The sequence below is a fragment of the Ctenopharyngodon idella genome, chromosome 5 (assembly GCF_019924925.1).
Source record: "Ctenopharyngodon idella isolate HZGC_01 chromosome 5, HZGC01, whole genome shotgun sequence".
NCBI classification, from domain to species: Eukaryota; Metazoa; Chordata; class Actinopteri; order Cypriniformes; family Xenocyprididae; genus Ctenopharyngodon; species Ctenopharyngodon idella.
In genome coordinates this window covers 5984490-6000832 of record NC_067224.1, presented here as the reverse complement: position 1 = coordinate 6000832, position 16343 = coordinate 5984490, and the positions used below count along the sequence as shown (strand labels likewise).

At 37.5% G+C, this 16343-nt stretch overlaps 1 protein-coding gene across 2 annotated transcripts in view; it reads left to right on the top strand.

The window, feature by feature from the left end:
• Window positions 1–16343, top strand: part of ap2b1 (adaptor related protein complex 2 subunit beta 1) — a 54064-nt gene that overhangs the window by 15821 nt on the left and 21900 nt on the right. For both annotated transcript variants that reach the window (XM_051894100.1, XM_051894101.1), the window contains exons 14-18: window positions 770–962; window positions 10642–10683; window positions 11871–12017; window positions 14267–14412; window positions 16095–16224. In XM_051894100.1, the coding sequence (XP_051750060.1) occupies window positions 770–962; window positions 10642–10683; window positions 11871–12017; window positions 14267–14412; window positions 16095–16224 (658 nt within the window). The remainder of the gene's footprint in view (window positions 1–769; window positions 963–10641; window positions 10684–11870; window positions 12018–14266; window positions 14413–16094; window positions 16225–16343) is intronic.

The window sequence follows — 16343 nt, the reverse complement described above, 5'->3', positions numbered from 1 at the left end:
AGTAGTCTGTGGGCGTGACGTCTGAGGCTGAGACACTAAAAAAAGCATGTCTAAACCCATTTAGCACTTGACATGGCTGGGATAGTTGCTGTAGGAGGAGGAACCGCAGAGAACAGAAAAGTGTGTGGTAGAAGGGAGAGAATTTTCTCCACTCGTGTTCATTTATTTGGAATGCCAGAGGAAGATGCTATTCAAACTTGTCGTTTACCAAGCCATGTTATTTTTAATTTTTTCCGCTCCTGTGTTGCTAGTAGATTACCTGCACCTGATAGTCATCGGCTCTGCTGGTTTGCGACCCTGTTCTAATTTGCATTGCTCTTGGTAGATTGCGTTGGTCATAATGGAAATTAGCTGGTCTGTCTGTGTTCTTTAATGTGGGCATTTTCAGTAGATCAACCGCAGAACTTTCCACTCCCATCTGCGCTTTTATGGGATTGCGGTTTCACGCTTATTTGCCCTGTTTAGTAAATCTGGCACATAATCTAATAATCACAAGCAACTCAAAATCACAAAGTCATGATAAGTCATTGGCCAAAAGGTCTGGCATCCCTGTTATTTGTTTTATGTGAGATTCTCTGTTTTTCGAAAAAGGGATGACTGAATCAGTCTCAGTCCAGTAATACAATGGGGGACTCATCGAAATTGCCACACAGAACCTACGTTGTCCTCTCCATCAAACAATGAAAAAAGGACTTGTCGGTCCCATCCTTTGTTCACTTAGTTTTACGTAGTGTTACACATCTCAGTGTGTATCATCATTCTTTTGCAGTATCGACACCGGGGAGAGTCCAGTCAGTGCTGGCCCGACTGCTTCCATCGATCAACCCCAAGTCATTCCATCTCAGGGTGACCTCCTAGGAGACCTGCTTAATCTGGACCTCGGTCCCCCCGTCAACGTGCCCCAGGTGTCTTCCATGCAGATGGGTGCTGTGGATCTCCTCGGAGGTGGTCTTGACAGTTTGGTGGGTGTTCTTGAATTATAATTATATGTTTTGTTGGTGGTTTTGATTTTATGATCTTAATGTCCACCAACCCTTACAGCAATTTACATCGATGACCATATTTTCCATCAGAATACCATGATTACTCCAGTTACTCTTACTACAGTAAAATTGTGCACTGCAAAAAATCAGTTTATTAAGTATTTATTTCAGTAAATATATAAAAAGCGGCAAATCATGAAACAATTAACTAGCCAATTTTTTTAAAGATAATAAGACTCCTTTATTTGAAGAATATATATTACTTAAGTTTATTTTTCTTTCCTCAAAGGCAGGTTTTTTGTGTGTTTGAAGCATAAACCTCATTAAGTTTTCTAAGTTACACCTCTGATTGGTCATTGCGTTCCAGAAATCAACAGATTTGTTCGTGATTGGCTACATTGCTCAACTCTACAAGAACACGTTGTAAAGCCTTGTCGTTCTTCAGAGCGCAAACACAGATACGCCCTGGAACATTTGCCAAATATGTTTCGCCAATATGCTAATATTAACTGATGCTAGACCAGTGGTTATGTGCAGTTTTTCCCTCTAAAAGCAATCGGAGGCAGCAGCAGGTTTGAGCAGTGGTTTGAGTGAGAAAATAGTCTCAAGTCCATGGCCGGCTTTACACACACTCATATTTCTGAAGATAATGTGTTATTTAAAGTTAGTGTTCCTATGAGCTTAATGCTGCTGAAGACATTTCGTTATGGAATATGTGAATGGCCAGATCCACGGAAATAAGGTATTTGCTCTCAATCGGAAGTTTGCTAAATGACTATACGATTAGGTGGGCACGTTGTGTCATCTGGCGAGGCACTGCCCCCTAATGCCCCCCCTTGGCGACGGGCCTGACCACTCATGATTTTTCATGGCCAGTTATGATTTTTTTTTTACAAGCAAATTAGCCGATTCTGATACCAGTTGCAGTTTATTTTTCTTTGTTTAAGCAAATTTATTTGTGGTTTATTTGCTCTATAACAGGCAAACTGGCCTTAAATAAAAAATATCTATAGTCATTTGAAATTAGGCAACCACTGCACTTTAATCACAATCCAAACAAAGATGCTACACACATGTAGCATGAACAGTTTTTTTTTAAAAATTTGAATTAGATTGTATAATTTAAAGATTTAAAGCAAAAACAGAATGGTCGGACTTTAGATTTGTAAAATTATGATTCATAAGATACCTGCACAAAATAAAAACAGCAGACGGACTGAATGAAAATGCAAATTCACTCTCTGACAGTAGGTGGCGCTTATGGAACAGCAGCGATTTCTTTGGGTACTGCTGTACACAAAGCAGCGCTGCAATTATAAACATTATTTTGTAAGGAGGAAAAGAAAATGCCATCGAACCTTTTGTGAAGACAGTCAGTTCCCTTGAGAGATACGTTCATATAAACCCCCACCCCCAACTCATTATTTATATTTTTCTTCCTATATTTGAGCATTGCGAACAGTGAGCTTGCTGTGCCTGGTACAGTATTTGCTCTCTTCTTTGCGTCCGTCTTCAGCGTGTCCAGTCTCTGGCCTGTGTTAACATCCTGATTACAGACTTCGTATTATTTCCAAACAAATGACATTTTAGGAAATAATTGCATTTCAGTTTGTGCATAGTTCCAGAATAGAGATCAGCCAAAATAAAACAAAAAAACGTGTGTTTGAAGCAAAAAATGGACGGTTCTGATTTATGGCTGGTTGACCGGTGCATCTCTAGTTTTAAGTTTTAGTCATTCATTTTATTTTCAGTAATTCCATTCTTAAGAGGTTTTGTGATTATATTCCTTCAAAAGTGAGCTCAAATTTACAGTTATGTCCTCAGAGATGCCAATGCAGCTGTTCTTGTCAGAATGACTAGGGTTTTCATTCAAGTTGACTAGTTCTCTGGTGGTTTGTGTTCAGCCTGGACAGTATGTTCACTTGTGGGGTTTCAGGGCACTCTGCTCAGTTTGATTGCAGCAGTATATTTCACATTTGAGCTATAACCACACTCGTTACCATGGCCACCACATCTCACAAGCTTCTGCCTGATCACAGTGAACAGCAAAGTGAAGAATCGCTAGGTGAAAAAGCAGAGAGGTCAGCTCTTCTTAACTGGAAGGGGAATGTGATTCCAATCAAGTGCTCATCATTTATTGACACAATGCTGAGTACTGCTTGCAAATTCAAGCATGAATTATAATGTGGAAAACTGAAGGCTGGTTACGATACGATATAATGGAAAACAAGATTTTCTTTGTTTGATATGCTATGTAGACACACAGTCCAAAAGTGCCTGTCCTACACTAGACCACTAGTGAAAATGCATCCGTTTTGAATTTGTTTTAAATTTCAGTTAGTGAACTAAAAGAATGTTTGTCCCAATGTATTGAGAAGATCCAAAAAAGCATCTTAGGGTGTGTTCACACTTCTAGTTTGATTCTTTTGGTTTGGACTAAAAAAGAAAATGATACATTTTAGTCCTGAGTCGCTTATTGTTCACACTGTCATTTTTAACACCAAACCTAAAGATACAACACAAAAAAACTGCTTTTATGATGTATATTTTGCTTACCGATCATCCAAAACAATGCTGTGTGCTAAATGCGCTCATTGTATGTGCGTACATATGATCAGGGGTGCACATAACTTTTTTGGGTCTGGTTCTCAAGAGAGCACCTGGAGATGCTGCTTGGTACTCAAACTACGCAGCACTTTCATCCTACAAGTTGTCGTCATCACTTTCTTCCTGACTGCTCTCCTCACTATCTTTGCTCTTGAACATGGTAGATGATGATGATGATGATGTTTTGTTTATATTTTGTTAACACTAATGACACAGACAACAGCAGGAATATTAGGCTGCTGTCACCTTAGGACCGAATGAACGGACCGAATATACTGACACACATCCGGTTTCTTTCTCAACCGTTTACTAATGACATAACCGAGAGAATACTTGCCGAGACGGGTAGTCTGACAAAGTTTTGTCCGTTCAAGCGCAAGTAAACACGAAAGAAGAATTAATTAGGTGTTCGAGCGCTGTCTGAAAGCCTTTCTCTTGTTTAAAATCATTTGAATGTGTAAACTGGCAAGACAAAACGCGTCCAAATGATACACTTTCACTCTATGATGGTTAAACTTAACAGTTAATCCGCGAATCACATGCATGCCAAACCGCGCGGCCTGGTCTGTACGGATCACGGATCAACTGCGATCCGTTGCACACCTAATAATTAAAGAACACACTTATCATCATGAATTGCTATCTTACCAGAGATGGAGAAAAATGTTGGTACTTCAAAGCGCTTCCCTCCACGTTTTCTGGTACAAATCATTTATTTTTTACCATGCATGCGCAACTGCACAACAGTTATGTGCACCCCTGCATATGATGTTATTTTTACCAGCTGAGAACTCATAAAGAGCTTATAAAATGTGTAAAGAAGTCAGAAACACCAGGAATGAAGATCTGCTGCAAGAAGGTGGCAGTTCTAATCCCTGTAATGGGCAACACATCTTTGATGAGAAGAACCAGCAGGTATCCTTGAGCATTCTGTCCTTTTTAGGATTGGATCGACATCATGTCCTGTTTTTGCTTCGTTTAGATGTCTTTGGTCTGTGTTGTGTTCATATTTCAGTCGAATCGCTGCAGAGTTCCCCTTTGGTCTGCTTCTTTGGTGCGCCCCAGGGTTTGGATGGCAGCGTTCACACTTATTCAAATGAACCGCACAAACAGAGCAATCGCACCAGAGTTCGTTTTAAGTGAACCAAACCTGCCAAGTGTGAACACACCCTTAAAGAGATAGTTTACCCAAAAATGTAAATTCTGTCATCATTTACTTACCCTCAAGTTGTTCCAAACCTGTATGAATTTCTTTCTTCTGCTGAACACATAAGAAAATATTTTGAAGAAAATGGGTAACCAAACAGTTGATGGGCACCATTGGCGTCCATAGTAGGGGGAAAAAACACTGGAAGTCAATGAGGCCTATCAACTGTTTGGTTACCAACATTTTAAATATCTAAAAAATATCTTCTTTTGTGTTCAGCAGAAGAAAGAAATTCATACAGGTTTGGAACAACTTGAGGGTTAGTAAATGATGACAGAATTTTCATTTTTGGTTGAACTATCCCTTTAAGCAAGAACGTCTGGCCATGTGTACAAATGATCAATATCACTAATTTACTTATTTCTACATCTCTTTTCTCATGCATTTACATCATAATGTTTATTACAGGTTTTAAATTCGATGTGTAGTGGGGAGACTGTGTATATGGAGTGTTCTGTCTCTGTAGCAGATCTCAAAAGTGTTATATCATACCAGCCACATGCCCTGCTCTCCTAAACCCACTGCAACCACAGCACCAGAACCCTGGGGCTAAATGTCTTGCCGCCTTATACGCAGTAATCAGCCCACATAAAATCTTCCACTTCCACCAACACACACACACAGTTCCTGAGGGAAGTAAAGAGAAGATTTACATTTTTAGTTGGATGTGTGCAAATCTTGATGCATGCTTTCTAAAAGGACAAAGTGAACATGAATGAAGCATCATACCTTCGTTCAACAAAATACCTTCTTTTGCACTCCTCTGAAGAAAATCATACTGCCTGGAATGATACGAGGGTGAATATATGATGACAGAACCTTCATTTTGGATGAACCATCCCTTTAATGAATATTGTGGGAAATACTGCGTGTATATGCCAGAAACCTCACATCCAGAAACAATTTGTCCATATCTTTTGTCCTGGAGCCACAAAAGGCCTGTTTCCTCCTCCTCGTGAATAATTGGATTTGTCAAGCAGGCATCTTGCTGCAGGGGGAAGCATCTCCAGCATGGCACATGTGAAGCGTTTATATCTGGGTAGCGCAGGTGTTGCTACTCGGTGTAATCTTCTCTCCAAATTGGAGGAGTCACCGCGTCAGAGCCTTGCCCTGAACAAACCAGGATGAAGACACAGGCCACCTGCTGTGTGAAGGTGCTGTTCTAGCTCAAGCCATGTTGAGCAGGGTGTAAGGAAAGGTGTTGCGATCCCATCTCTAGGCTAGTGATATACTCATCATTGAGTTTCACTGCTCATTGACTCCTTCACTTGATGGCAAAACACAGGTTGTGAGACTTGAATTAAATCAGATAAATCAGTATTTGGAGGTGGGAAAACCTGAAGTAGTGATTCTGGTGACCCAGGCAAGATATGAAGTACTGGCAAAACTGACTAGTCACCTAGTTTATCTAGATGTATTCTCATATACACTAATGTTCAAATGTTTGGGGTCAGTATGGCCCTGTTTACAGCTGGTATTAAGATGAGCTTTGGCCGATCGGATTACAAGTGGACGAGGGAGATACAGCCCCGTTTACACCTCCTATTTTAATCTGTCTCTTTAATCCACTTTCAACCACTTCTGTCCTGATTTCTTCAAGGGGAGGGTCTATGGGCAGGTAAATGTATGGGCTTTTTCAGATCTTTTGATCTAATGGACGAAGTAAGCTCGCGCAATTTATAATTGCGACTGGAGACGACATACGGAGATCATCAGCTTTCGTTTCTGGTCTGATAGTCGCAAGACCACTCTGAACGCTGTGAATGCGTGTTAGAAATCAGGAAAGGTGAGAGGACATTGTGCTTGGTACATTTTTCATCTTCAAACCAAACTTGATTCTTCAGCTGAGCTTAAATCCCGTCTGATTTGCACGCGTCCCATAATGGCGCTCTTTTGTGGCTGTTCTTTTTTTTTTTACCATCGATGGTTCGAATGCATTTGACCACATTAGCATTTACACTATAAAAGCAATTCGGTCAAATGCATTTTCCTCTGGAAGTGGACAGTCGAAACATTTTAGACCCCGTTTACACCTGTATTTAGCGTCATCCACTTGTGATTTGATTGACCATATCGATCTTAATACCAGGTGTAAAAAAAAAAAAATGTTTTTTTTTTTTTTTAAGAAATGAACCTTTATTCAGCAAGCATGCATTAAATTGATCAAAAGTGACAGTAAAGACATTTGTAATGTTACAAAAGATTTATATTTCAAATTGATGCTGTTCTTTCTGTTAACTTTTTATTCATCAAAGGTCCATAAAAATATTAAGCAGCAAAACTGTTTTCAACAAGAAATGTTTCTTGAGCAGCACATCATTATATTAGAATAATTTCTGAAGGATCATGTGACACTGAAGACTGGAGTAATGATGCTGAAAATTCAGCTTCGCATCACAGGAATACATTTCATTTTAAATTATTATTATTATAGTTTATTATTATTATAGTATTATTATTATTATTATTATTATTATTATTAGTGTATATTTGGTATGTGTTGTTCGGTACTTTTGACACAAGTGGTCCTCGTCCACCACTGACTCCTAAAGGCCCCGATATACTTCAAGTGAAAACGAGCTGGTGTGACGTAATTTCGAACAAAATTAAGCCAAAACGAAGTTCGTTTTGCGTTTGTTTCAGTTCGAAATAGCTTGCCAAAGCGAACTTTCTGGAAAGTTCACTCTGGCTGGTAAACACCTTCAAACCACCATTGGTCAGTGGCAATTACATAATAGGTGGGTGTGACTCTGAGGCTCCGCCTTATTTGACATAGACATCTTCAGTTCTTCTGTTCAGTCCGTCGAGGTTGGATGTTCACGAGTAAAAACGTGAACACACTGGAAAGCTGCTTTTATAGTAGAAAACACTGACACTGTTTTTTCATGTTTAATACTGTAAAGATGCTTGCTTTTAAGCAATTTGTTGTAAAAAGTGCTGTACAAACAAGATGTGACTTGACTGGAGTGCCAAACTGCAGAGCTCGTGCAAACATCCACATTGCTATGATCAGATGCTTTCTTAATTACTGTCTTCTCACCGCTGTCATTTTGTTGTGTGTTTATTTTGTTACTGAAAGGAAAGCACAGAGCATATATTTACATATTCATATAAACATCGCTCTCAGCAGAGTGGACGGCTTTGGATTTTTTCTAACAGTATACCGCTGCTCACGTATTCTTTTTACCCCAAAGCGAAGTATGAAAAAAAAACTTTACCATGAGTATATCGGGGCCATAATGCTGAATGTGATGACCTTTTGACCCAAGTAAATTCTAAGTGGAGATGGAATCGAACAAAAATCCAGTACTGGAGTATACAGGTAGTGGAATGGATTGTCAAACAAACTGCCAGTTATTTTTTTTTCCTTTTCACCCTGTTCAACACCTGGCCCAAACCCACAGCTTAACAGTGGCACAAAACTTTGTATTCAATACAATGAAGAATATGCTCTTGCCGACTAAATGAGTCATTCCTATAAAATACCAGTGTGTTCCCCATCTCTCTGTCAAGGAGACAACGTTCAGAGCCAAGGAATGTTAAACATTTAACAGTCTGCAGAACCATCTGACTGCTCAAGGTCGTGGGAGTGTTTCAAAGAGACGAACACTGCAGACTCAGCACCCTAAGGGATGCATTTTTAAACTTGCAGTCTCAACAGCCCCTTTAGCTAGATTTACATTGACATTTAGCATGTCTGGGGCACGGAGTATGTCTAATTTGAATCACATTATGAATCAGTACATCAACTGTTCTTTGTATTGTTTTTCTCTCCATGCAGTTTGGTGCAGAATATTTGCATATAGCAAAACCTTCTGTTTGTACCAAACCCTAAACCATGCCTGTTGCACTTTATGGCTCGGCATGAGATTTGTGTCCTGCTGAGTATGAAGCTGTAAGGTTGTTTAATCATCCTCATTTTCTCGCTATGAAAATCAAGGTGACGCTGTGGCTGAAGGTCAATAAGAGGAATGCGGGCTTAGAGAGAGAATCTACAGAGCTTAAGTCATCATTGAATCACACTTGACACCAATACTTCATAGTATTAATGTACACAATGCATGAACTTCATTCCAAACGAAAATAATTTTTTGTATTTCTTTAAAATGTAATAACTTCACCTCTGAAATGTATTTGCTTTTTTGGCTGTCACCCAAATTCTCTTATTTTTCAAACACCTGTTTTATAAAGAATTTTCACTGTCCAATTAATACCACTAGATAAAATAGCCTTGCCCTGCTTTTCTCCATTGAATATCATGTTTTCAATTAGAAGCAGTTAGGTTGCTCATGTGCATGTGTATTTATTGCTAAGCAACATAGGCACAAATCACAGCCATTCAGAATAGTGTCTGTTTGCACACTTTCTCGCACTTGAAACTCACGGCACACAAGAGTTTTCTTGACTTCCATGATGCGTCTCCAGGGGGAATCCTTGTTGTAGTTTTCCTTGTGGATCTTGAGGGGTTTGTCTTAAAATATCCAGTATTTCTCAATTTCTCATCCATATTTGATTAACATACTTCGGTTCAATTACTTCTCAGTGTGGGCGGGGATTTTCGGTGCACAAATATAATCTAAGCAACCAACAAAATGTAGTGTCGCTTGTCGCATTCACAAGTCACAGTCACAAGATCGAAGTGGAAGAGATGTTGATTTATCATGTTGTGTTTGGTTAGGACACAATGTGAAAGTGAAAGGAGATCACCCAAAATATTTTGTCATCATTACCCACCCTCATGTTATTCCAAACCTGTATGACTTTATTTTTTTCTGTGGAACATAAAATGTATTTTAAGAAATGTCTCAGTGTTTTTGTCTATACAATGGAAGTCGATGCTCAAACAAAATAAAAATTATACTTTTGCAATTATCAAATCGCAAAGGCTCCAATTTTAATTAAATAAATACATGCGCTGTGTGTTTCAGAGCGAAGCATGTTCATTTCCATGCGAGCAGCTTATGATAACCACGTTTTCAGTGTTTCGTAAAGCCATTCGGTTCGCAGTAAATGCTGCTTTACGCTGCTTTTTTTGTGTCGCTTATAATGTGCATTTGAAAATGCAACCCAAAATTTCACCATATTTTTGCTAAGTGTTTATAAACTTGTTACCATACATTTTTCCACCAAAATAAAAGCTCAGTGGTTTAACGTTTGAAAATAAAGAAATTAAAGCACAAATATTAGCATTGTAAATTTACAGTTGTAATGTAAAAAGTTATTTTTATACATTTTGTTCTTAAATACATTTTTTTATTTTTTTTTTGCAGTGAAATTTACTTTTAGTAATATTTCTTATTTTAATATTTTAATTTTTTAATAATAATTATTATTTGTTGTAGTAGTTGATATATAATCACACAATTTTTGGCCAAATTGTGCAGCCCTGAAAACAAGCACAGCAAACCTGAAGCTCTTTAAATTGCATCAGGAAAAAAATTGCAGTTTTTTCTTTTCTTCCCCAAATCGTGCAGCCCTAGTCAACGATCAACAAAACTGTTGGTTACTAATATTCTTCAAAATATCTTTTTATGTGTTCCACAGAAGAAAGTTAGTCATACAGGTTTGAAACAACATAAGGGTGAGTAAATGATGACAGAACGTCAAAGCACCACTCAACTCTTTATTCCCGCAGGGAAGCCTCTGCCATGAGATAGGACATTTTGAGGTTGATTTTAGCCATGGAAAGAAAAAAGTGCAAAATTTCAGGCCTTAAACATTGTTTTTGACATCACTTCCTTTGTAAACAGGAAATCTTTGTTATTAATGGATCCTTTACATCTCTCTCTGTCTCACTCATGTTGTTTGTGGGCCTGGAAATGGGTCTTCTGTTCTCTGTTGTAGCTCGGGGGAGATCTAGGAGGAGGTGTTGGGGGCAGTCCTGCAGTAAGTGAGCTCCTCTCTCTCCGCTCGCATCCGTCTGTCCGCACTCAGCATGCTGTGCACTATTAGCCTGTATAGAATAGACACCTAGCTGTGTGTCCTGCTTTGTTTCTTTCTGTTGCATGCACAAGTCCATTCTGCTTTGAGATGTTTAACTTCTCTAAAGATGTCTTTGAAGTACTGAAGGGTCATTCTGTATTATTCATAACTTTTCATAGCTAAAGAAAGAATCCTTCTTGTGAAGAAAGACTAACATAAATAGTGATGAAAGCCAAAATATTCACTGCCATTGATGAATGTTTACTGAGTAATCCACTATTATGTAGAGGGCGGTCAAAATGATAATTTTCATTGGTTTGGAGCCAAATTACAAGAGGGGAAAAATGACTCGGTTTCATCTGTATAAAAAGTAAACCACATTTGGTTTTTGACCACTGAAAATGTGCACAATTTACTCATGGAGCCACATTGAGATCCCCATATCTCTGGGACTGAACCGTATAGAGCCCTAAGAATGAAGATATCAAAAGAAAAGTTTAGCAATCAGAATCTAAAAGAATATTAAGATGTCTTTAATTCTTATTGAGTTACAGGCATGCAAATGTTTGGAAAACACTTCTGTGAAAAGTGCTTTTTCCTGTTTTTGGACTGTCGCCAAAAACAGTGGCATATAATACAACAAAGATTATACTACTAAAGTCAGCTGATTTTACAAATTTGACTTATTAATCTCTGTGTAAAAATAAAATGATGATGCTCCCATCTTTTTTTTTTTCTAAAGTAATTTTGACTCCAAAACTCAGGGGAAAATTGTTCCCCCACTCTTACACAGTAGTGGATTACTCAGAAAATATTTATCCATGGCATTTAATATTTTGGCTTTCTTCTTCATTTATCTATTTTCCACCAGAATCAAAATAAAAATGTTTTTAGCCAGGTACCTCTGGTTGAGTTGACACAGAATGACCCTGGAGATTTTTGGTACCTACATTTCTTGTTCTGCTCTTATGTAGTTTGTCCCTAATATCGAAATACGAAATTAATTTTCCTCAAATTCTGCACCACTGTTATCACCTACATGTAGAACGCCTGTTGCTGTTGTTAAAAGGGTTAAATGAACGCTTGCAGGAGTAGATTAAACACTTTGACACTCAGAAGTCTTATGATCTCTATGTGTGTGTGTCCCGCAGGTTGGCCAAAACTTCATCCCATCATCGGTGCCCAACACTTTTGCGCCGTCTCCTACACCTGCTGCTCTCAGCAGCGGGCTCAATGACCTGTTTGAGTTGTCCTCAGGAATGTCCATTGCTACAGGAGGATATGTGTCACCTAAAACTGTGAGTAGTACTTGCCGCTAATCTTTAAATGATAACTCCTTGCCCTTGTTTCTGATCTTTAAGCACCCAGCCAATCAATGAAAACAGCCAGAACCTTTCCAAATTCACCAAATTCCTCATACTGAGAAGCGTGTTTAGTCAAGAACTTGAAGAAATCAACTGACACAATATGACGCAAACATTAGCTCTGTTCCAGAACCTAGTGAGTTGCCTACCTAGATGGTGTTTTAGGCATCACAGACACATTTACAATGCAAATGTCATTCCAGATATTAGGCAACAATATTATGCTGCTTTCTAACCTCATTATGACCATATTCTAATGAAGACCTTTATATATTTTTTATTGAGAAGTCAGTCCTGGAATGCATTTCGATGAGATCAGTGAAAAACAAATGACCTAATCTAGTTTAAAATTGACTGTTTCACCCAATATTTGTGAGTTATGTCATTTATGTACTCACCCAGCAAGCAATGTTGCGTTTAAAAGAAGTCTAATGGCCGCCCAAACACAGCTCTGATGTCTAGGCTAAAACAAGGCAAAATTTGGGCTGTCAGTGAAAATTTAATAGATGTCTAACCATAGTTTAAGAATAAACTAGTCATCAATTAGACCGAAATGAAACCAAACACCTTGTAATCACTGTTGACTTTGCTTACATGATGGAATATCATACATCGCACAAGTTATTTGGTAACACTTTACAGTAAGGTTTATTAGTTAACATTAGTTAACTATATTAGTTAACATGAACTAATAATAAACTGCACATTATTAAAATCTTGTTAACATTAGTTCATGCACTGTGAACTAACATGAACAAACAATGAACAACTGTATTTTCATTAACTAATGTTAACAAAGATTAGTAAATACAGTAACAAATGTATTGCTCATGGTTAGTTCATGTTAGTTAATACATTAACTAATGTTTAACTAATGAACCTTATTGTAAAGTGTTACCAGTTATTTTGGCAAAAACGACATGTAACCAAATTCAGGGTTATTTTGGCTCGAGGTGGGTTACTCATAGCCGGACTATATTGGGTGTAAAGTTAAACGAGATGGGGAAATGACAGCTATTGCTTGCTGGGCAGCAGAGGGGTGGTTCTTAACCTGAAGGCTGGGGCCCTAGGATGACTTCAAAGTGTTTCTTTTTATTTTATATTCTCAATAACTATTGTTATTACTAAAGAACACTTAGTTCTTGAAACTTCAGGAGTCACAAAGTGTATTGTGGTTAATTCATTTCATTTTTATATCAACACTCCCAGTTTCTGTTAATAAAATATGTTTAAAAACAAGCAGCTTTGTCATAATTACATGAGAAATACTTAGGGAATATATTAACCTTTTGAATATTGTTTTGGAGTCAAAAAGGTTGAGAAACCACTACAGTAAAGTGTTGTAAGCTTAAAGGCACAATATGTAAGATTTTTAGATTAAAATATCCAAAAACCACTAGAACAATGTTATATATTTTGTTGACTTCTGTCAAGGCGACAAGTCCCATAATTCCACGCTCATTCATGGCATCAACAAGCTACGCCTTTGTTATTGTTTTAAATAAGCAACCTCTAGCGGCAAAACTTGCATACTGTGCCTTTAAACTTGTTTCAGTTTAGTCACTTATGAGGATCAGTTTCAGTTTTCTGGTAGCTTCCTGCTATAGAGTTCAACTGATTTTGGAACAGAGCCATTGCATTGACATGCATCCCAGAATTCACTGGGTCACATTTTCCCAGCAACCATTTTTTTTTTCTGCGAGTACAAGAAGGGCAGATCAGTCTGTTCCCATTCTCCAGCTTGAGCATTACATGTGCTACATAAATACAGGCGGCAGAACAGCTCCTTGGGGAATGAAGTCTCGGGAATTATCATTAATAAGAGCTCCATTAGAGCCAGATTAGGTCAGTAGAGTAGGACAGAGCACAATTATTCCTTATTAGGATACTTTATGATCTACCTTGTGGAGTTATCCAATACCTGGGTGCCTCATGCTGCTTATATATGTGTTAAATTTGTCTCTTTTTATCTGATTTTGTTTCTTTTTGAATGCCAGCTCAGTTCTTGTAAGCAACAGTGTCTGGGTGAGTGAGTGTAGGTGAATGTCAGACTCCTCTAATAAGTGTCCTTCAGTTTAGAATGCATGTAGTTATCCTCTTAGCCTCATAGCATTAATTTAATCAATAGACAAACTGTAAAATGTGGGCAGTACACTGAACGCTTATTGGTTTGGTTTTTGAAGGTATGGCTACCAGCAGTCAAGGCCAAAGGACTGGAGATATCTGGAACCTTCTCTCGGCGTCAGGGGCACATGTACATGGACATGAGCTTCACCAATAAAGCCCTGCAGCACATGACTGACTTTGCCATCCAGTTCAACAAGAACAGGTCTGTGACTGTGATAATAGTTGATGACAATCATTGTGGCACATTTTCCTGTAACCAGGGTCCAAAATTAAGGTTTTATATTTGAGTAATTATTGATATTAATTATTATAATAAATAATACCAGTATATTTTGTTATTTATATATATTTATATATATAATTTTATTTAATACTATATTTAAGATATATAGTATATTTTATATACTAAATTATTGTATATAATTTCTATATAGAAATTTTTGGTTAATAGATATTTAAATGAATTTTGTTAAATATATATTTTCACAACATGCACAAAATGCACTACCATTCAAAAGTTTGGAGTCAGTAAGGTTTTTAGTAAGAAATTAATTCTTTTATTTGTTAAGGATGCACAAAAGTGACAGTAAGGACATTTACAGTGTTACAAAAAAATTCTATTTCAAATATATGCTGTACTTTTAAAGTTCTTATTCAAAGACTACTGAAAAACATGCATCATGTTTTCCACAATAGTGTTAAGCAGCACAACTGTTTTCAACATTGATAATAATAATAAGAAATGTTTTTTAAACACCAAATCAGCATATAAGAATGATTTCTGAAGGATCATGTGACACTGAAAACTGGAGTAATGATGCTGAAAATTCAGCTTTGCATCACAGAAATAAATTATGCTAAAATGTATTTTAAATGTGTGTATTTATACTTTTTTTCATTTGTTCATTTTAGCCATTATAGCATTATAACAACAATTAAAAATAGGCAGTGACTATATATCAATAGATGCTATTTACACTAAGTAAAAAAGCATATTTTCTTAGCAATAGATGCTATTTACACAAAGTGCAAATAGCTGTAGATGCTATTTACACTAAGTGAAAATAGCAATATATTCTATTTACACTACATTAAAGTAGCAGTTCCTTGCAATAAGTGCAAATTGTTGTTAGATGCTATTTACTTATAAATAGTGGCAGATACTATTTGCACAGTCTTCAGTATTGTTGTACATTAACAGGATGCAATAATAACATAGAGTAATGATTGTTTATTGAAATTATTAAATGGATGCCACCTTATTGGCCCAATAAATCCCTCCCTAAGCCTACCGATAAATACTTCATTATTAAACACTCGTTAGGCACTTTATTTCCACTTTTCAAATATTTTCTTCATTTTTATTGAAAATAAATGCTTTTCTGATCTGATATTTGATGGAAAAAGTGAGAAGAGCGAGTTCGGCAAAAGGCGGATTCCAACTTTGGTCGATCGCGTCAAAAGCTGCTTCCCCGTGCCATACTCTCTACAGCTTACGCCACTGCAGACGCTGAGAGACGCGTGTCTTTTTTTGTCTTGTGTGGCCCAACCAGACATTAGTGGGTGGAGTTAGTGTAAATAGCCTTTGCCATCAAGACAGAGTATTTACACTTAGTGCAAATAGACACTCCGTAAAAATAGTTCAATTTCCTAACTAAACGTCTAAACGGTAAAAGTAGATGTCAAGCAATTAGATAATCTAAAAATCTAATGATAATTTTTACATGGTTATTTATTTAAACCATTAATTATTTTTTTGATTCTTGAGTTACAGGCCACTTTTGCTCTCACTTGACAAGTGTTAATTTGTCTTGCCTGTAACTGATAGTAGAGCTATGAGACGCTATAAACAGATGTTGTCTTTTTTTGTTGTCTTGTCTTTAGTTTTGGAGTGATCCCCACCACACCTCTTCCCGTTCACACTCCACTGATGCCCAGCCAGAGCATCGACATCTCCCTCCCTCTCAACACCATCGGACCAGTGATGAAAATGGACCCACTCAACAACCTACAGGTACGATGAATTACTGCCCTTCACCACATAATTTCACGCCCCCATTCACACCCACACACACCCATGGGTCCACCTGAGGTCCCTTCTTTGCATTAATCATCTCACAGGAAATAATCCAT